At 35.8% G+C, this 22,413-nt stretch overlaps 1 protein-coding gene across 1 annotated transcript in view; it reads right to left on the bottom strand.

Moving 5' to 3' along the window:
- SRBD1 (S1 RNA binding domain 1) overlaps window positions 1-22,413 on the bottom strand; it is a 337,404-nt gene that overhangs the window by 134,478 nt on the left and 180,513 nt on the right. The window contains exon 16 of the mRNA XM_044663288.1: window positions 18,364-18,455. Coding sequence (XP_044519223.1) covers window positions 18,364-18,455 — 92 coding nt within the window. The remainder of the gene's footprint in view (window positions 1-18,363; window positions 18,456-22,413) is intronic.

Genomic DNA, 22,413 nt, shown 5'->3' on the forward strand with positions numbered 1-22,413 from the left:
AGAAAGGAAGGAAGGAAGGAAGGAAGGAAGGAAGGAAGGAAGGAAGGAAGGAAGGAAGGAAGGAAGGAAGGAAGGAAGGAAGGAAGGAAGGAAGGAAGAAAGAAAGAAAGAAAGAAAGAAAGAAAGAAAGAAAGAAAGAAAGAAAGAAAGAAAGAAAGAAAGAAAGAAAGCAAGAAAGAGAGGGGGGAAGTCACTAATAAATGCATAATCATGAGGAAAAAAAGACATTAAGATTTCAGAAATAGAAAAGTTATGAGCTAGGATAAGAGACCTGAATAGAGAGGAAAGAACAAGTGAAACACAATAATGTGTCTTCAGAAAGATATAGTCTTCAAAAAAGCCAGTAGTCAAACAGTAATAAAAGCAACAGAGACTATGGACTTGAAAAAGGTCTCTAGATACAGAAATACAAAGTAATTGTTACTTTCAGGAAAGGGAATTAATAAAGCAGTCATAGTGGAAGGTAAGATCAGTTAGGTGATAGAAATATAAAAACAAAAAGCAGATCTTATCCTCAATAAGATTACATTCTTTTTTGAACATATAAATAAGCATAAGGAAATCTGAGGAAGGAGAGCAAAATAACAGCTGGGAAGATCAGAGATTCAACTGTTCTGGAGAGCAATCTAGAATTCTATTATAAAAACCACTAAACTATGCATATTCCTAAAGGTACAAAATATTTATAGCAGTTCTGTGATGTCAAAGAAGTAGAAACTACAATGGTGCCAATCTAATGGGAATGGATAAACAAACTATACTATGAACATAACAGAACATTGTTTTACCATTAGGTGAAATAGTTTTGGAATAACCTGGTAAGACTAGCATGAACTGATACAGGATGAAGTGGGCAGAAAAAAGAGAACAGTTTATACAGTAACAACGCTGTAAAGAAAAACAACTTTGGAAGACTTAAGAACTCTAATCACTAATCATGTTTCCAGAGTACACTAGAAAGGTGATAGATTCATGAGGCAAGTGGCAGGCACTGTACTAAATACTGAGGATAAAAAAAGCAAGAGAATAAAAACAAAAACAAGGAACTTACATTCTAATAAAGGAAGAAGTCAACACATAAATGAAGAGGCAAGAAGCAGGGGCAGGAATTTGAGAGGCTGGGCAGTGACTGAAAAGGAGGCAAATGGTACTAATAATATGTTTTGGACCCCTACATCCAATTTGCTGTTGATCCTCTAAATGTAAGACTCCTTTACAAAGACCAATAACTGAGCATATAATGGGAGGAACTAAATCATATCAATCTTTTTTAAGTTGTTTTTTATTTGTATTTATTCATTTAAAAAATATTTTTCCATGTTTACATGATTTATTTCCTTTCCCTCCCCTTTTGCCTCCCCCTTCCCAGAGCCAACAAGCAATTCTACTAGGTTGTAAAAATGTTATTATTATTCACTTTTGCTATAGAGCAATCTTTTAAAGCCAAAACGCCAAATGGTATACTCATATATACAAGTGATAAGTGTTAAGTCATGTTTTTCTTTTGCATTTCTACTACCATAATTTTTCTCTCAATATGGATTGCATTCTTTCTCTTAAGTCCTCAGGAGTGTCCTGGGTTATTGCATTGCTACTAGAAGTAAAGTACATAACACTGGATAGTTCTACGATGTTAACTTTTCTGTGTAGTGTTCTCTTAGTTCTGCTCATTTCACCCTGCATCAGTTCATTAAGGTTCTCCAAGTTCATATAGAAATCCTCCAAATCCTCCAGATCATCATTCCTTACAGTACAATAGTATTCCAACACCATCACATACCACTATTTGTTCAAGCCATTCCCCAAACGAGGGATACTCCCTCATTTTCCAATTTTTTGCCACTACAAAGAGTGCAGCTATGAATATATTTTTTTTACTCTTTTTTTTTTAAACCCTTAACTTCTGTGTATTAGCTCTTAGGTGGAAGAGTGGTTAGGATGGGCAATGGGGGTTCAAGTGACTTGCCCAGGGTCACACAGCTGGGACGTGTCTGAGGCCGGATTTGAACCTAGGACCTCCCATCTCTAGGCCTGACTCTCAATCCACTGAGCCAAGGTTGTGAGGAAGATTAGTAATTCACTAAGTATTAAGGTTGACCTAGCAGGAAGGCCTGGAGCTGGAGCATTCCAAGATGGAATGAAGGAGCAGGAAGAAGTGGTTTGTGCCCTGAGAGAGACTCCATTAGGAGTTGGCATAAACTGTTGCTAGCCCTGGGAGATCTCAGCCTGCATCCTGATTTCCCTGGGATCCTGAGTGGTGGTGGTTTCTAACAAAGAGAACAAGACCTACAGAGCAGCACCAAGGGAAGAGGAGAAGTTTGGGATCTGGTGGACAGCATCTCAAGCACACCCTCTCAACTTGGATACCTTGGACCACTTTGGCTTTTGACATCCTGAGATCATCTGTGGATTACTGTGAGAAACCCCAAAGCCACCCTCAGCCCTTAGCTGTGCTGGTCAAGCCTGGCAGGAACCAGGTTTGATGCAGCCTCCCAGAGATCCATTACTGCTCCTTTGGCCCTGTCTGCTTAGATCACTAAGATTAGAGTAGAGAAGTCCTCCCCTTGCCCTGTGGTTTTGCCCTTTAGGTTTAAAGTATATAGAAATCCCTTTCCCACCTTTTAGTTAAACTTAATTAAACCTGTTAAAACCTTTTACCTTGCCTGCTAGTTTCTAGACTCTGGCCTAGGGAAAGCTGGGTGACAGTTAAGACCAACTGCCATTCCTGTGTTAATCCAGTGAACTCTGGTCTCCCCATCCTGGTCCAGTCTCTCCTATAACCCAGTGTGTGCACTCACAACTATTTAGATTTATTGTAACATCCCTGGTGCCCTCCATTATCTATTTCACACTACCCAGCTGCCCCCAGCTATGAATATTTTTGTACAAACATTTTTCATTATTATCTCTTTGGGGTAGAAACCAAGCAGAGGTATGGCTGGATCAAAGGGCATGCAATCATTTAAAGCCCAATGGGCATAATTCCAAATTGCCTTCCTGAATGGTTGGATTAATTCACAACTCCACCAGCAATGTATTAGTGTCCTAATTTTGCCACATCACCTCCAATTTTTATTATTTTCCCTTTACTGTCATATTGGCCAATCTTCTAGGTGTTACCTCAAAATTATTTTGATTTGTGTTTCTCTAATCAAGAGGGATTTTTCCATGTGATTATTGATAGTTTTGATTTCTTCATCTGAAAACTGCCTATTCATGTCCCTTGACTATTTGTTAATTGGGGAATGGCTTAATTTCTTGTACAATTTACTTAGCTCCTTATAAATTTGAGAAATTAGACCTTTGTCATAATTTTTTTATAACAAAAAAATTTGTTATAAAATTTTTCCCCATTTTGTTGCTTCCCTTCAAATTTTGATTGCATTACTCTTTTTTGTTCAAAACCTTTTTAAGATAACCAACATTATTCATTTTATACCTTATAACATACTCTATCTCTTGCGTGGTTTTAAATTCTTTCCTTTCCCAAAGATCTGACAGGTATACTATTCTATGCTCCCCTAATTTGTCTATAATTTCCCTCTTTATATGTCATTTACCCATTTTGAATTTATCTTGGAATAGGGTGTAAGATGTTGATCTAAATCTAATTTCTCACATACTGTTTTCCAATTTGTTTTGTTAAACATTTCCCAATTGTATTTTAATCCTGTTCAGTTTTTCAGGTCACTAACAGACATGAGGCAAGACTGACATGTCTGAAATTGGTGACTTTCACATTCCTTTTGAAATCTAAAATTCAATGAAATTGACAACCCAATTGCAGGGAGAATCTAATGAAATTTATAGTGTCTCACAAGTCCAATCCTGGAATAGGCCCTAGGGTTAGGTTTCCCTCATCAGATTCAAAATTTACTTCATTCAATAAGAAATCTATCATTTAACACTTAACCCAAGCATGGCACAAAAACTGCTTAATAAATATTTACTGACTGACCTGTCAAAACAATAGGATAGACAGAGAAGAAACAAGGAAATTAAGTTTGTGGACCCTACTTAAAATGCATTCAGTCAGTTCAACAAGTATTTATTAAGTATATACACTGAGCACCAAAGGTATTTTGACAGTTGAAATTCTGTAAAGGCAGTATTTTCATAATTTTAAATTAATTTATTAATTATCTGGTCAAAACATCTTAATCCAGTCAGTTGTCTCTCTTCACCATCCAAAAGAAAAAAAGAGCAAACTCCTCTCATGCAAGTCCATATATACCCCTTGTGAGCTCACCACTTGATCCCTTCCCTGGACATCACAGAACATCTCTAACTGGTAAATAATCATTAAAGAAGTAGATTTAAGAGACCTTAACTCCTCACTCTTACTTCAACACAAGAGGAAGTATCCTTGCTGGGACCTAGAAAATGACATCACATTCACCAACTTGGCCCTGACCACTGTAATGGGAAAAGGATAGAGATAGGATAAGATTTAAGAAAAGTGGAAGGCTGTCTTTAAGGCACATACTGGGAACTCAAGGGAAAGGACTTTAGCAGGCAAAAGGCAGAGGAGGAAGTTTGGAATTGTTTGGAAGTGACAGCTGCTAGAGTGACTTGACTTCCTGTGAGAGATTAAGGTCTTCCTGTCCAGGAATGGTGGAGGAAAGGCAAGCTTATCTGAGCTCATCTACCTCATCTGACTGTGGAGAAGGAGTTTATTCCTAATTCATCTTTGGAGGTATTCTATTTAACTGGGAAAGACCTAGAAAAAAAAATCTGCCCACATCTGCAATGCTTTTCAGAAGGTTTTATCTAAAAAATCCTATCAGATTAACTTTGAGGTTTTACCTCAGAGGTCAGACCTCCTGGGGTGAACTTAGCCAGTGGAGTTCCTTCAGGTCTTGTTCTGCCCTGCCCTTAATCCTTTTAAGGTCTTAACAAAAGAAGGGAAGGGCCAACCCTGTTTCTTGGCTTGGAAGAGAAACTGTTTCAGCTTGACCTTGAGAGGGGTAGGCTAAGGGGAAAAATGATTTTAAATAATGTCATAATTCAATATAAATTTTCCACAGTATGTTCCCCATGCCTGAGGATAGATTCCTGCTTATCAAAGACCAATGAATATTTTGAAAATAAGGAATACTTTTCATTGGGGGAAAATTTTCTTTGGGGACACCAGAGGCAATTAAGTATAGTAGAAAGCATATCACTATTCAAGTGAAAAGACTTAAAGGTTTGAAGATTAGTTCTAATGCTCATATAAAGCAAGTCAATTCATATTAATTTTAGACCTAAAGATTATCTTATAATAGTTAATAAGCACAAAGCCCTTTAAAATTTGCAAAATCCTTTCCACACATTATTACTAAGTCTGCCAATAAATATATATTATGTGTCTTTTTTTAATTTAATTTAATTTAATGCCAGGCATTATGCTAAGTTCTGGGGATACAAAAAGAAGAAAAGACAGCCTCAGCTCCCAAGAAACTCACACTCTAATGGGGGGAAAAAACAAGCGAAAGAATATGTACAAATGAGCTAAATACAGGATTAATAGGAAATACTTAAAAGAGGAAAAGCACTAGGCTCAAGAAAGATAGGGAAAGGCTTCCTGTAGGAGATGAGATTTTACTAAGGACTTCATAGCCTGAGGGACTGAATGAACTTGTTAGTGATGGGGAAGGATGAGGCCTGGAATGGGCAGTTAAGGAAAAAGATAATGACTTTAGCATTGGACATGCTAAGTAGATGTCAACTGGACATCTTATTAAAGATGTCTGAAACACAACTGGAGATGTATATAATAAAAGGATTGGGACAGGATAGATATATTTGAAAATCAGTCTAATTAAATCCATGGAAGCTGATGAGATTATAAATTAAATAGTAGAGGGAGAAAAGAAAGAAGAGAGAACAGGACAGGACCCTGTGGCACACCAAGAGTTAGAGAATAACCAAAGAGGTTATATCATCAAGGAAAAGCTTGATTTCAATAATAGCAAAAAGATAAAAAGAGTAGACAATTAAAAAATTTAGGTGAAGTGAAATGTGTTACCTCTGGAACAAGAACTGCAGAGAACAGAGTGGAAGAAGTGACTGGCATTTGGTTGGAACTTTGGAGTCAGATGGAAATAAGGGACAAAGTAGTAGGAGATGAAGAATGCGTGTTTGGATGATATCTTACAGGATTTTACAATCACAGGCTGTGTTGGATATGACCAGCTTTGAAAATGTTCTCATTTAGCTTCACAGTAATCCTAGGAAATGGGTGCTAATAAAACATTTGTTTTTTGCATTTTTAATTGTCATGCAAAACACACTTCCATATTGGTCATTGTAGTGAGAACACACTCAAACATAACCAAAACCTCAAAATAAAACCATAAATACACTGTTGGGAAAGACAACTCCAATAGTTCTTTCTCTGGAGGGGGATAACACTCACCATCTTAAGTATTTCAGTATTGTTCCAGATCATTGTATTGCTGAGAGTACCCAAGTATTCATAAATAATGATCATCTAATATTGCTGTTATTGTGTACAATGTTCTCCCAATTCTGCTCTGCATCAGTCCTCACATAACCTACCAGGTTTTTCTGAAATTATTTTGCTTATCATTTCTTATACAACAATAGCATTCCATTATGAACATATAACACAATTTGTTCAGCCACTTCCCAATTGATAGACATCCCCTCAATTTCCAATTCTTTGTAATTACAAAAAGAGCAGCTACAAATATTTTTGTACAAGTAGGTGATTTCCCTTTATTTATTATCATCTCTTTAGGATACAGACTCAGTAGTGGTATTACAGGATCAAAACATATGCACCGTTTTATATCCTTTTGGATATAGTTCCAAATTACCATCCAGAAAGGTTGGAACAGTTCACAACTCCACCAACAATGCATTAGTGTCCCAATTTCACCACATCCACTCCAACATTTACCACATTACTGCCATATTGGTCAATCTGATAGGTGTAAGGAACTTCAGGATTGTTTTAATTTGCATTTCTTTAATCAAGAGTGATTTAGAACATTTTTTCATATAATTATTGATGGCTTTGATTTCTTCATCTGAAAATTGCTTCTTCATATCCTTTGGCCATGTGTCAATTGGTGAATGGTCTGTATTCTTATAAATTTGGCTTGGTTTTTCATAGTTTGATAAATTAGACCTTTATCAGTGAATTTTACTATTTTACTATAATCTTGTTTAGATTACTTTTGTTTTCATAAAAGCTTTTAATTTTAATATAATCAAAATTATTCATTTTACATGTTATAAAACTATCTCTTGTTTGGTCATAAATTCCTTCCTTCTCCAAAGATCTGCCAGGTAAACTACTCTGCATTCCCCTAATTTAGTTATGGTAGCAATATATATGAATCTTATATACCTTTTGATCAAATCTTGTTATGGGGTATGAGATATCAGTCTATACTTAGCTTCTGCCATACTGTTTTCCAAAAATATGAGTAAACAACAGAAAAAGAAAAAAAGAAATTACAACTGACAGCTCCTATCCAGGTAATGAACAAAGAACAAATGAACAGAGATGGACCAAGGAACACCAAGAAAAAACTTAGGAACACCAGCAAACTGGACACAGGCTTTGGAAGAACCTTATTGCTAAAGCTAGTGTTTCTAATACAGTGTTAAATAATGGTGATAATGGGTATCCTTGCTTCACCCCTGATCTTACTAGGAAGGCTTATAACTTATCACTCTTGCAGATTATATTTGATGAAAGTTTTAGGTAGATACTACTCATCATTTTAAGGAATGTCCTCCCACACACATGTTCATGTCCATCCATTCACACAGCGTAAGCATGCAAATAGGATGCTGGGTAAGATGAGCTGAGTTGGACAAGCTCTGGAGAGAGAATTCTATCTGCACAATCCCTCCTGTGATTCTCTGGAAGACAAGCATGTTAAAATCTCCCCAATTAACATGCCTAGTCTCTCCAATGAATCATTTCACATGACCAACTTATGTTTCTAAAGATCTCTTACTAGAGGTGCATACAATAAGGGGAAATTACAATAATTTGGGGATGAGAAAGAAATATTAACAAAACCAGTGACTGCTAGGCAGATTGACAAAAAAAAAAAAAAAAAACAACAATTGAGGGCAATCCCCTTTGGCATAGGAGTTTACATTCAGAGTAAATGTATTCAATCCCTCCTCAGTTCAATTCACTACATCCCAAAGTTCATTCTGGATTTTTTGATGCAGTGTGTGTGATTTCTGCAGGCATCTTTATGGCGCCTTCTCCAAACAGTTCACTTTCCTGATTGTGGGGAATTAGTAAGCTTCTTTTTTCTGAAATTACTCTCAAAAAAAAAAAAGTTTAATCTTGGATTTTACAAAAATTATACAACTATTTTATTTATTTTTTAATAAAACAAACTCCTACATCAGTGAAATGGTTCTCTTACTTTCAATTTTATTAATTTCTCATTAAATTTTTAGGATTTCCAATACGGACTTGAAATGAAGTTTTTTCATTTGTTCTTATTCTAGGTTTTTTAGTTGCATGCCCAACTCATTGATCTGCATTTCCTCCATTTTACTGATATAAGAGTGTAGAGATATAAATTTTAACAATGCTCTGGCTGTATCCCATAAATTTTGACATGTTGTCTCCTCATTGTCATTCTCATAAATAAAATTATTGTTTCTATAATTTGTTCTTTGACACGTTCTTCTTTTGGCATTAGATTATTTCATCTCAAATTAATTTTGATTTATCTTTCCATGAAATTTAATTGATTAAAATTTTTATTATACTATGATGAGAAAAAGATGCATTTATTATTTTTGTTTTTCTGCATTGGGTTATGAAGTTATCATACCCTAATACATGGTTAATTTTTGTGTAGGAACTAAGAACTATTGAAAAGAAGGTCTATTCCTTTCTATTGTCATTCATTTCTCTCCAGAGAGCTATTAGTTCTAACTTTTCTAAGATTTCATTCACTTCCTTTGCTTTTTTCTTGTTTATTTTTTGGTTTATTTTCTCTAGATCTGAAAGGGGGAAGTTGAGGCCCCTCACTAGTATAGTTTTACTATCTATTTCTTCCTAAAGTTCATTTCTCTTTTAAAAATTTAGAGGGTATACCAGTGATTCCCAAAGTGGGAGCTACTGACCCCTGGTGGGTGCTGCAGTGATTGCCATAGGTGCATTTATCTTTCCTATTAATTGCTATTAAAATTTTTAAAAAAAATTTAATTTCCAGGGGGCTAAGTAATATTTTTTCTAGAAAGGGGGCATAGGCCAGAAAAGTTTGGGAACCACTGGGCTATACCATTTGGTCCATATATGTTAAGTACTGATATTACTTCAGTATACTACCTCTTATCAAGATTTAATTACCTTCCTTATCTCTTTTAATCAGATCTATTTTTGTTTTAGCTTTATCCTTTATCTGAGATCATGATTGCTACTCCTGTTTTGTTTTTTTTTTTGACTCAGATTAAGCCCAACAGATTCTGCTCTAGTCTCTTACCTTTACTCCCTGTGTCACCCTGCCTCCAATGTGTTTCTTCTAAACAACATATAGTAGGATTCTGATTTTTAATCCACTCTGCTATCTGCTTCCATTTTATGGGTGAATTCCATCCCATTCACATTCACAATTATGATTACCAAGTGTGTATTCCCCTCCATCTTATTTTCCCCTTTTAATCCTGCTTTTTTTTCTTTCACTTTGTTCCTCCTAACCATTGTTTTGCTTTTTATCCCCTCCCCCCACCACCACTTCTCCTCTCTCCTATTATTTACCCTGATTCCCTTGTCTTATCCACCTCCTACTTCTCTATAGGGTGCTATATACTCCAGTGAGTATGGTGTTGTTATTCTCCCTCTGAGCCATTTACAATGGGAGTAAAGTTTAAGCATTACCCCTGTTATATTCAAGCTCTGAGAGTTGGTTTGTCTCACCTTGATTGACAGGGGAAGACAATTGGAGACCTCAGAATGTTCACAGAGACAGTTAGGAGAGGGGAAAGTCGGTTGGCAAGGGGGAGAAAGAGCCCTCACAGCCATCTGGGAAAAGAGTCTTCAGTCTGTGGTCCTGGAGGCTCAGGGCTTTGATCTTTGAGCTTTGACCATTGATCCTCTCTGAATCTCCCTAGATCTTTAGGCATTTGAATCATCATTAGCTATTAGGTATCTGGGCCTGGGAGGTGAAGGGAGGTATAAGAAGAGGGTGGATTCCCTGAGGGATTTCTTCCTAAAGGCTATGCAGGCTGACATCACAAATGAGAACAGGGGAGCTGAGAGAAATCACAATATCTGTACCAACTGAGCAGTTTGCCCTCGCTGGTTTGATAGTGGCCAAGTTGAACCAGAGGAGTGGGAAACCACAAGCTCCAGCTAACTGAAACAACAGGCTACAGTCCTGAGGAATTATTAATCATAGCTATAGTGACAAGGTCTCCTACCCCATCCGTTCCTGATTATTCCTTTCCCTATTTAACACCTATAGATAAAGTTTATTAAAGTACCACCCTGAGTGGTCATTGAATGCAGTCAGATCCAAGGCTAATAGAGCCCAATATTAATAATCAATCCAACCCCAGGTGGGACCTGAAAGGGTTACCCATCTACCTGACCATTAAGGGTCCTGCATGGGCACTGTTATATTTAGAAAGGGACTTATACCATCAATCTAAGGTGACTGAGTGGGTGTTCCCAGTCACCAGTCACCTAGGGGAATACAAAAGGCACAGCTTCCTTAACCAATATCCCTAGGAGCATAATAGTATCAAGAAGAGTCCCAACTATTTATTTTTATAACACCCCTCACCACTCTTATCCTTCCCTCCATTGTAACAGTTTTTCATGACTCTTTAGGTGAAATAATTTACCCTATTCAATCTCTCCATCCCCTTTTCTCTTAGTGCAGTACTCTTTTTTATTTTTTTACATATCATATCATTATCATCAGCTTACTTCCTCATCCTCTAAATATACTCCTTCTAACTGCTCTACCAATAAGAATTTTAAAGAATTACAAATATTCTCTTTCCATATAGGAATAAATACAATTTGACCTTATTGAGTCCTTTAAATTATCTCATTTTTATTTTCTTGGGTCTTGTGTATGGACTTCAAATTTTCTGTCTGAATATGGTCTTTTCCTCAGGAATGCTTGGAAATCTTCTATTTTATTGAATGACCATTTGCCCCCCAAAAGAATATACTCATTTTTGCTAGATAGACACTCTGGGTTGTAAACTTAGATCTTTTGCCTTCCAGAATATCATATTCCATACCTTCGAATCCTTTGGTGTTGAAGTAGTTATATCCTGTGTGATCCTAATTGTAGTTCCATGGTATCTGAATTGTTTCTTTCTGACTGCTTAAAGTATTTTCACCTTGGCTTAGAAGAATCTTGAATTTAGCTATTATATAACTGGAAGTTGTCACTTCAGGATTTCTTTCTGAAGATGAGCTATGGATTCTTTCAATTTCAATTTTATTCCCTTGTTTAAAAATATCTGGGTAGCTTTCTTTGATAATTTCTTGTATTATGATGTCCAGGTTTGTTTTCGTTTTTTGAATCATGGCTTTCATATAGTCTAGTAATTCTTAACTTGTCTCTTTTGGATATATTGTCCATGAAATTTGTTTTTTCAACAAGATATTTCATGTTTCCTTCAGTTTTTCCATTCTTTCAACTTGACTACTATTCATGATGTCTCATGAAATCACTAGTTTCTAAGTTGCCCAATTTTAATCTTTAAGAAATGATTTTCTTCCATCAACTTTTGAGCCACCTTCATTTGACCCATTTTTCCTCTGCCTCTCTTAAAAGAATTTTGAAATACTTTTTGAGCTCTTCCAGAATCAAAATCCAATTCATATTTTTCTTTTGGACTTTGCATGTGTGTTTGCTTTGCTTTCACTGTGCCCTTTTGTGCCTGTGCCTTGTTCTTTGTTGACATAAAAATTCTATATAGTTAGGGGTTTTATTGTTTCTTTGTTTTTCTCATTTTCCCAGTCTTTTAAAAGGTAGGCTCTATTCTCCAGGAAGTTAGGGCACTCTCTTAAACTTCAATCCTTCTGTGATACTACCCGTAGCCTTATTTCTGGGTTTCTGCAAGTTTCAGTTCTTCCAAGATGGAAGGATGGCCTGTGGGGAGCTACTTCCTGCTGCTGATTCAATTATGCCTTCAGACTGCTGATAGCTCATATTCAAGACTAGGTTAGAACAAGTCAGGCACATCTCAAATTCTAGCCTTAGACTTGAGTTTAGGTTTTTGGTCTCAAGCTGGGCTGCATCCCAGCACCCAGCAGACTGCCCTGGAGCTCCACCTTGAGCTTTTGGCAAGGGTCAGCCAGCTCCAAGTTCACACTCTGGAGATTGTCCCTGACAGGTATCAGTTCTGGATCTACCAATTGCCCCAAACTGTGATCTATGTCCTTGCCATAAGCCTGGCCTGGGCTGAGACTCCTGGCCTTGCTCTGGGCCCACACAGATCAGGCTGAACAGCACAGACAGCCCTAACTGGAATTCTGGATCTCACCACAGGTTTGTTTGGAAATTTAAGAGGTTTATTAGGTTGGACTGCTATTAGCCCAGGAAAGGTCTCAAGTTCTGGATCTTGACTTGGGCCCAAGTTCAGAACCTGGCACATTAGATGTGGGGTAGGGGAGGGAATTGTAGGGGAGCCTTGCTGTTGGCCTACTCTTGGCTTGCTCCTTAGTCCTTGCTGTACCCTACTGCTGGCTGTGCTCCCCTCTCACCCCAGTGCCCCAGATGTTCTCTGCCTACCTTTCAGGTTATTCTCTTCTTGAATGTTGCTTCATTCTTGCTCCTTGTTGGTTCTTTCACTCCTGAATTCATTTTATGGTGTTATTTTAAGATTGGATGGAGAGGATTCTCATGGTAGTTTCAAGCTTCCCTGCTTCTACTCCACTGTCTTGGCTCCAGAGTACAACATCTATTTTTCAGATTAAAAAACTGAGGCTCAGAGAGGTTAATGATTTATCCTAGGTCACAAAACTATAGTCCAAAGTGGATTTAGCTAAATCTTCGGACTCTTTAAGTCCAATACTCTTATTGCACAAGTGAGGGAAATGAGGAATAGAGATCTGAAGAAAGGAAGAGATAGAAATAATAGATGGATGTATGGATAGATAAAAGAAAATAAGGGAAGGAAGAAAGAAGGGAAAGGAAAGGGAATTCATATAATTTATAATCCCTTTCATTGGAGAGCATATTCTTCAACTTAGGTAGGAAGGGATACCAAGGGAAGGGAAAGAGATTAAATCATAAGTGCCTATTTTAACTTTTGGAAATCCAGAAACTGCTGACTGATTGATAGAAAGATATTCTGGGGGCAGCTAGGTAGCTCAGTGGATTGGGAGTCGGACCTAGAGACGGGAGGTCCTAGGTTCAGGTCCGGCCTCAGACACTTCCCAGCTGTGCAACCCTGGGCAAGTCACTTGACTCCCATTGCCCACCCTTACCACTCTTCCATCTAGGAGCCAATACACAGAAGTTAAGGGTTTAAAAAAAAAAAAGAGAGAGAGAGATTCTGACCACTTTAAACTACTATTTTATGATTAATTCAATTTCATATAGTATTACCATATATGGGTTAAATATTCTGTTTAGAGCTAATTTACTCATTCAGATTAAAATTATAAAATATTTGAAAAAGCAAAGTAATTACTTGAATTTATAATTATTTTCTTAAAATATACATTTATAGATAATTCTCATCTTTATTTAATTGCTGTCAAAAAGTATAACTTTCTAATACTTAAAAAGTTATTCATGAAGCTTATTAATCTAATGCATTCAAAATTAAGCAATTCCCATATGGATCAGCTATAATCTTTACCCTATGATCATTAATTAAGTTTTCAGACTCTTTACCTGTTCACCTGAAATTTATTTCCCTTTTAAAGGGGATATAGAGTAAAAGGGCCTATGTGTACAAAAACATTCATAACAGCTTTCTTTGGGTTGGCAAATAATTGGAAACTGAAGGGATGTCTCCCTTATCTGGGGAATGGCTGAACACAATGGAATACTATCATGTCATATGAAATGACGAACAGGATGATTTCAGAAGGATTTCTATGAACTGCTGAAAAGTGAAGTGAGCAGAATCAGGCAAACATCGTATACAGTATGTAATAAATGAAAATAAGAATTATTACAAGTAACAGAAATATTGTACGATAAACAGCTATTCAAGGTCTAAACAATTATCAGTAATGAAAGGATCCAAAACAAACCCTACAGTCTCGTGATGAAAAATTCCATATAAAGTCATAAAAGAAACTGTCAGAATATGAATGCAGTGATTGGGTATGTGGACTCGAAACTACTACACCAATGCAACTATCAACGATTTGGAAATAGGTCTTGATCAATGACACATGTTAAAACCAGTGGAGGGCAGCTGGGTAGCTCAGTAGATTGAGAGCCAAGCCTAGAGACGGGAGGTCCTAGGTTCAAATCTGGCCTTAGACACTTCCCAGCTGTGTGACCCTGGGCAAGTCACTTGACCCCCATTGCCTACCCTTACCACTCTTCCACCTATAAGTCAATACACAGAAGTTAAGGGTTTAAAAAATAAAAATAATAATAAAAAAAAAAAAACAGTGGAAATGCGCAATGGCTATTGGGGGGGGGGGGTCTGGGGGTGAAGGGGAAGGTAAGAGCATGAATCATGTTAACCATGTTAACTTTTCTAAGAAATAAATATTATTGAATGTTTAAAAAAAGAATATGAATGCAGATTGATCTATACCATTTTTTAACCTTATTTTCTTCATGATATTTTTACATGTGCTATATATGTCTTCTTTCATGACATGAGGAATATGGAAATGTACATTGCATTATAACACTGAAATAGCCTATATCATAATGTTTGCTGTCTAGGGAATAATAAGGGGAAGGAAGAAAAACAAAAAAAACTTTGTAACTGATTATTATGTACCAAGGAGCAGATAATATATTTTGCAAGCAATGTTAAGTGACTTGCTCAAAGTCACACAGCAAGTAAGTATCCGAGGCCAGATTTGAACTCAAGAAGATAAGTTCCCGACTCTAGATCTGGCATTCTATCCACTGTGCCACCTGGCACATAATAAGGTCTATATAAATGCTTATTTCTTCTTCCCCTTCACCCTCTCCATCTGATGCAACTGTACTTTCATATGTAAATTGAAGGTGTGGAGTTTTGTTTTGTCATTCTCAAATCTAGACACTACCAATAGTCTATGATAATAAGATTAAATCTACCCTGCCCTTCTTTATATTTAATCACCAAAGGTGAAAACATCTCCATTTAACTCCAAAGTTGGGTGGTCTGTAACCCACATGTCCTAGAATGAGTAACAAATCAGAATTTACTTACTGCCTCTGGGGCAGTCCTAAGAAAAGCATCTGTTGTGATTGGACACATAAATTAAGAGGAAGCCACAGGAAATGACACAAAAGAGGCCCCTTTAAAAAGAGACCTCAGTGAGCTAGGCTGGGGCTTCTGGTTTGTGAACAAGACCTGAAGGAGCTCTTCTGGTTGGTGACGGGGACTTGAAGGTGCTCTGAAGATGGTGAGACTGTACTTAAATCTTTCCTTTGAATTCCACATGGTGAGTGTAAAGACTGAATCTTCCTAAACTGGAATTTCCCTTTTCAAAGAGACTCTGTGACTGAAGCTTTTGCTTCATTCTCCTCCAGGCCCTCAGGCCCTTGGCCCCTGCGGGTCTCTGGCCCTCTGAGTTTCTGGCCTTGGGATCAAGGCCTGATTTCCCTTGGCTGATGGTTAATTAGATCTACCTGGATTAAACTAGGGGATCAGAGCAAATTACCTACTGTGTTAGATTACTTATCCTATCTTATCCTCTCTCTTATTTCCTTATTTCTTCTTCCTCTTCTCATTTGTAAATAAATTTTCCATAAAAGGCATTTTTAACTTGAGGTTATTCTTTAATTGGGGATTGATAATTGTTCAATCCCCTGGCAATCAAACCTTTTAATATTTATCAATCAAAACGCCTTTTTACCCATTACAAGTCTCCACAGAGATACAAGGCAGCATAATAAAGTGGCATGCAAGTAGTACTTGAGTGCCACAGGCATCCAATATAGATAGCAGCTGAAATTCTCTTGGAAGGCTTTGTTGATATTTGATCACATGATATTTGATCAGGATCAGATGGAATCTTAGACAGAAAAGAGGAAATTCAAGACAGGAAAAATCGCAGGGGCAAACACATGGAAGAAAATCAGTCAAATTAAACTAGATCTTGTTATTAATAAAAGTCTGAAAGTTTTTTCAACTTGGACTGTTGTCAAGATTCTTAAGCAGAGACTTCAAACAAGTGAGAAAGTCATTTACATTCAAGTATATTTTCAACTCTAGGTTCTTCCATTTCAAATGACTGCTCCTCAGACCACCTTCCATCCCACAGCTTATCATTTCTCATCCTTGAGATTGACTATCAACTATGTAAGAATCAGGGGCTTTTAACAACTTTATGAACTTGGTTAATACAGTAGATCCTGTAGTAACTAAAACAATTAATGGTACTCAATTCAGTCAGAAATAGTGAAGTAAATGTCTATAGTTCAATAAGATCAAATGGGGAAAACAACAAGAGGTACTTACCTTAAAATTAATACACATTACTACTCCCCTCTATTGGGAATCAGTTGACTACCACAATACAATCCAGTCCTCATCAGGAACTATGACTACTAATACTCCAACAACTGCCAAATGCATGAAATCATCCAGCCATATGCCATAAACACCATCTGTATCCTACACTACCTCTGAATAGCTCTCACCTATCTCCAAGATTACTAGGATGTGTTTAATTCTATCAAGTGGATAAATTACCCCAATATAGACCATCTAATTATTCAATCAACTTGGTTCTAGGAGCTTGAATCCTGGATTCCTAGCACCATTTTGCTGAATTTTCCAGGAAAAAAAAAGACTTGAAAAAATTCTAGACAAGAATTAAAAGAAAGTTACATTTAATTTCCCATCTTATCTAATATAAACCCTTTTTCTTGAATGCATGCTCCTTCCAGTGGCACCTATTAAAATCCATTCTATCCTTGAAAGCTTAACTCACATGTCACCTTTTCAAAATATCAATCAATCAATAAGCGTTTATTAAGTTATTACTATGGGGAAAGAACCACCCTTGATCATTTTAGCCAGAAATAATTTCTTTCTGATAGTCTTCCACAGCATGTCATATTTCTTCTCTTCTCAACTTATCATCAGTTATGTCCTGCCTTATCTCTGCTGCTAGATTAAAAATAAAACATTCTTTCTTGGCAAGTGCCATATCTTCCACATACAAAATATTTAATAAACTTTTGTAAAATTAATTTATGTATCAGTTACCCCAGCGAGCTGACACAGAAATGAATGCTGAATAAGCCAACAATAAAAAACCGACGTGAAGAAGTAAAATGCAAAGAGAATACTGAGTCTATTTTATACAAAAATTTAAAAATTTAGCAGTGAACCAAAAATTAATATTTACATAGGGAAATGTAAGTATTTTACATCTTTTACAATACCCTATTAGAATTTGTTAAATCTAAGAGCAGTACTGTATCTGTTAATATTTTAAGCTATCAGAAATAGCTATTTTATATAAATTTATTTGATTGGTTTGAGGAGGGTTTTTTTTTTGTTTTCTTTTGTTTTTTCATTTCATTGGTGCAAAAAAATGCTCCATATTAGGATTGGTTCTGCAACTTGCAATTTTAAGAGAATTTTCTATGAAACTGAAGTTAAGTGACCTATCCAGAGTCACAGGACCTGAATCCAGATATTCCTTACTCTTAGGGTTAGGGTTAGGGTTAGGGTCTTTGGACACACTACTTTTTATGTAAAGTATTATGACATAATTATCATAAAGAAAGCCCTATGCATTAAAAATCACTAAGAGTTTCACAATGACTATTCCAGATGTGGAATTCTATGATTCCCTTTAACAATATGTATGAAACATCCCAATCTTATCCCCTAACACACCCCACTTGAAAAATGCCTACTCTACTCAGTTTTTGATATACCAAAGACATCACTTTCTCAGGAAAGTGATCTTTTTGTAAAGGTACATATATTCTTTATAAGTAAAAGGTCTAAAGTAGTAATGACTAGCCTTTTCAAGCAAAAAGACCTGCTTTGTAACATTAACAATTTTAATGACTACCTTCCCTGCTATGTATCTTGTACTGGACACTATCTTTTGTCCCTGCAAAAGTTCTTAGAATGCAAACAAAAGTTCCTGGCCACTTTCATGTAAAAAAATTTTTTAAAAGTCTAATTGTTTTAACTAAGCAATTAAGACTTTTTTCTTTAAAAAACACTATAATGGTTAATACATTTTCTTACCTGCACTTCTCAAATTGGGATCTAAGCCTGGCATCTCTTTGTTAGCTTCAGGACTGACACTGTAAATGGATGCTCCTGCTTCATTGACAATGCTGGAAAGAGCAGGGAGGAAAAAAAAGGAGAGCAATCATTGAAAATGAGCAAAAAGAAAATAAAAGTTAATTAAACAGGACCTTCCATTGTATGCCATATGTTCTCTCATAAACTTACAGTCTATATTTGATAATGATGGTTTAACTGAACATGAGCATCAAAACTGAATACATGCATAAGTGTCCAAAAAGATAAACCTAAATTCTAATACTACTTCTCTAACTGAACGAAGACTTTTTTTTTTTTGACCAGTCTGACAGTGGTGCTAAGGGTGGTGTGTTAAAGCAAAAGGAACATATAGTCTCATTATGCCCTTATTGCACTCTCTGCTCTAATTTAAGTCTCTTTCATTGGGTGTGGCTGTGGAGTAAGTGCAATCATAAAGAGAATTTAGCAAATATTGTTAAAGAAATTACATAAGAAACTATTCTAGAAGAATGTTTGTAATCTACTCTTTTTTAGTATATTTTAGTCAAAATAATATTTTTTATGAATTTATGTTGGAAATTTTATCCTTTGTTTTGTACAGATAGCATATTTTACTAATAAATCACCTTGTAACGTATTTTTTTCAAATTTTCATTCAGAGATTATTGATCAGAAAGTTGTCAAAAAAAGAAAAGTAAATTAGAAGGAAACCAAGATTTTTAGGAAAGATGGATTAGCAGTCAGAAAGTAAAGGAGAGGGCTCTTGCCAAATCCCTTCAACACTCATGAAACATTACTCTCTTTGTCTCACTAAGAAAATTCAGGGAAGAAACAAGAAGAAACATACAAAAAAGAAAGCCAGAAGATCATGTAAAGAAGGGAAGAAATTGCAATTATAGCTGCCTATAGAACAAAACAATCCATCAACCCTGAAATCTTGGTGCTGGTTCTAACATAGGAGTGATATGTTGTCCCTTTTGGCATTTCAATTGATCAGCCAACAAATGATGGTAAGAGGCATTAAGTATTCCGTCATCTGAATGTGACAATTTAAAAAAAAAAGATACATAATGAAGAAATAACAAACCAATATTGTCCATTTAGTTTGGAATATGGAAAGAATGTTGTCAGAGAACACAGATTCTCTTCAAATATATTGGAAACAGTCACAAAATTTGATCATGCAATAGTTAATGGAGAAGCCCTATGTAATATTACATGTTCCATCTTCTGACCATAATGCAATAAAATTATAAAAACATGAGCAACTTATAAACCCACATGTGAAATGAAAAACAATCTATTACATGATTGCATTAAATAAACAATTACAGAAATAAGATAACATTTAAAAGAAAAAGATACTATCAGGGGGGAAAAGTATGATATAACAAAACTTGGTTTTAGAAGTAAATTCATATCACTAAGTGCTAATATTAATTGAAAAACTAAAAGGGAAAAATGAATGAAATAAACTTCCATATAAAGGTATTAAAAAGGCACAGTTTAATTTGTTAAGACTAAATAGCAGAAATATGTCGTCAGCAAATGGAATGAGATAAAGATGAAGAAGAAATTCATCTACAGACACTTCACAGGGCACTTCCCTATATCCCACCAGCACTATCTCAGGGACCTTCTACCAAAACCTTATGAAAAATCATACTCTGTAGTCAACATAGGGATAAACGGCTAGTGTCAGAGAGGATATTACAATCTATAACAGTGAGTCTGGGAAAAGATTAGAATGGGCCCAACTACAGTGGATTCTTAGGTTGTCTCTGCAGCACAGGGATATCGATGTGTACCAGTCTCAATGTTCTAAAGAGGTAGTAAGGATTCAGGGAAGAAAAATAAAAGAACTGGGTTTATAGAAAGGAAAGAATTAAGGAATGGATGGTAAGGAACATGGTTATAGTCACACGCAAAGGATGTTGATTAAGTTTACTAAACTGCTCTATTAATTTCTTTTTTTTAATCATTGTTACAAAGGATCAATTACTAGCTGAGAGAATAAGAGGAATATGTTGAGAAATTGAGATAATAATAAAAACATCTGTAAGATGAAAAAATAACAAATGAGAAATTCAGAGAAATATAAAATCTATCTAAACTGAAGTAAACAGCAAAAAAAAAACAATATACACAATGACAACAACATAAATGAAAACATCACTAAAAAGAAGATGAACTCTAAGAAACAAAAAAAAATTAAACTCTCAAAAAGAAGATAATTAAAAATACCTTTAACTTCATGTTAGATAAATAAAAACAATAATAATAATAGCTAACATCTACATAACACCTATGTGGCAAGGGCTGAACCAAGGACTTTACAAATATCTCATTTGACTCACAACAAAACTGGGATGTGTTATTATTATTGTGTCCATTTTATAGCTTATAAAACTAAGGCAAACAGAAGTTAAGTGACATATCCAGGGTCAAAGATTGATTATCTGAGGGAGAATTTATACTCAGGTCTTCCTGACTTCATGTCCAGTACTTTAGCTACTGTTCCACTACTAGGGAAAAATATGTACATTGTGTTACAGGAATATAAGATTTAGCTTAGCAGGGCAGACTGATTGGCAAGGGGATTCCAGAACCTTGAGAGAGGAGAGTCAGTGACAGTTTGGACCTGACACTGAAGACCTCAAGTCTAATGGTAGGAGTTGGTGAGACAGACAATCCTTGAAGCTGTTTCCTTTAATTTTGGATTAAGTACCATCTTCAATCAAGCATCCCAGTAAAGGACTAAGGAAGAGAAGTTGGTTGTGGCTTTGTAGTGGACACAGAGACCATTCGCTTCTCCCTCTCCTGACTGGATTATTTTGCTGTATTTCAAGTCTCCTGTGATCAGCTTTGAAGAACATCCCATTGGACTTTATGGGAGATCCCCTATTCTCAGCAAGACCTTGCTAACAAGCAGTCTGCTGGTAGATTTAGATATAGTGTAGAATTTATGCAACCCTATACTCCAGAGTGGAGACCCAAAGATCTTAGAGTCATTTTACCTATACCCCTTCCTTACCTATCCCAATAATTATTAAATATTTCAGTTACTATCTATACTCTTTCCTTGTCCCATCTTTACCCAGATACCTAGGTCGACAAATAAGAACCCACTGTGAATTCAAGCTATTTCCCTAATTGTTATCCATCTATCTGTTATCCCAGCTATTCCCCAGCTCAGTGTTGTTACCTGAGTTATTTATTCAGTTATTCCAGTTTTCCCTAGTCACTACTTATTCATTTACTTATTCCAGTTAGTTTATTCCAGTTTTCTTACTTCAATTGTCAGAAACAACTATTATATTGAATAATTTTGCTTAACTGGTTTTTGTCGCAAGGAATGGTTCAATTAGTGAGTCAAAAACACACTTAGTAAGCACACATTATAAATCTGGCACTGTGATGGGCATATAAAAAAATGGGAAAACAAAAAACAAACACAGTCCTTATTTTCAAAGAGTATACCTGCCAATGGGAGAAATAAAAATACAATGATGATGACAATACCAATAGTCATAATGGTTAGTATCTGTGTAGTATTTTAAGGTTTGCAAAGCACTTTACAGAAATAAACTTATTTGATCCTCACATAATCCTATAAGTGCTATTGTTTTTCCCCCATTTTACAAATAAGAAAGATGAAGCATAGACAGGTTAAGTGACTTGCCTAGGATGATACAACTATTAAGAGTTGTAATGGGGAATATCACCCTAGTATTGATTTTGTATTGGTTGATACTAGGTTGTATCGGTAGGTTATCAGATTACAGATATCTGGTTTTTGGCCATTAGAGTAATGGCTGGACTTGTAGTTGATAAAAGTCAACTGGAGACTGATTCTCTCTCTCTCTCTCTCTCTCTCTCTCTCTCTCTCTCTCTCTCTCTCTCTCTCTCTTTATATATATATAAACACTATTTATTTGAAACTATAAGAATAATGGGAAAGGAAATGAAGGATGAAAAGGAAAATATGAAATATATTCTTATATTATTTATATATTTCCCTAAATCTAA

The sequence above is a fragment of the Gracilinanus agilis genome, chromosome 2 (assembly GCF_016433145.1).
Source record: "Gracilinanus agilis isolate LMUSP501 chromosome 2, AgileGrace, whole genome shotgun sequence".
NCBI classification, from domain to species: Eukaryota; Metazoa; Chordata; class Mammalia; order Didelphimorphia; family Didelphidae; genus Gracilinanus; species Gracilinanus agilis.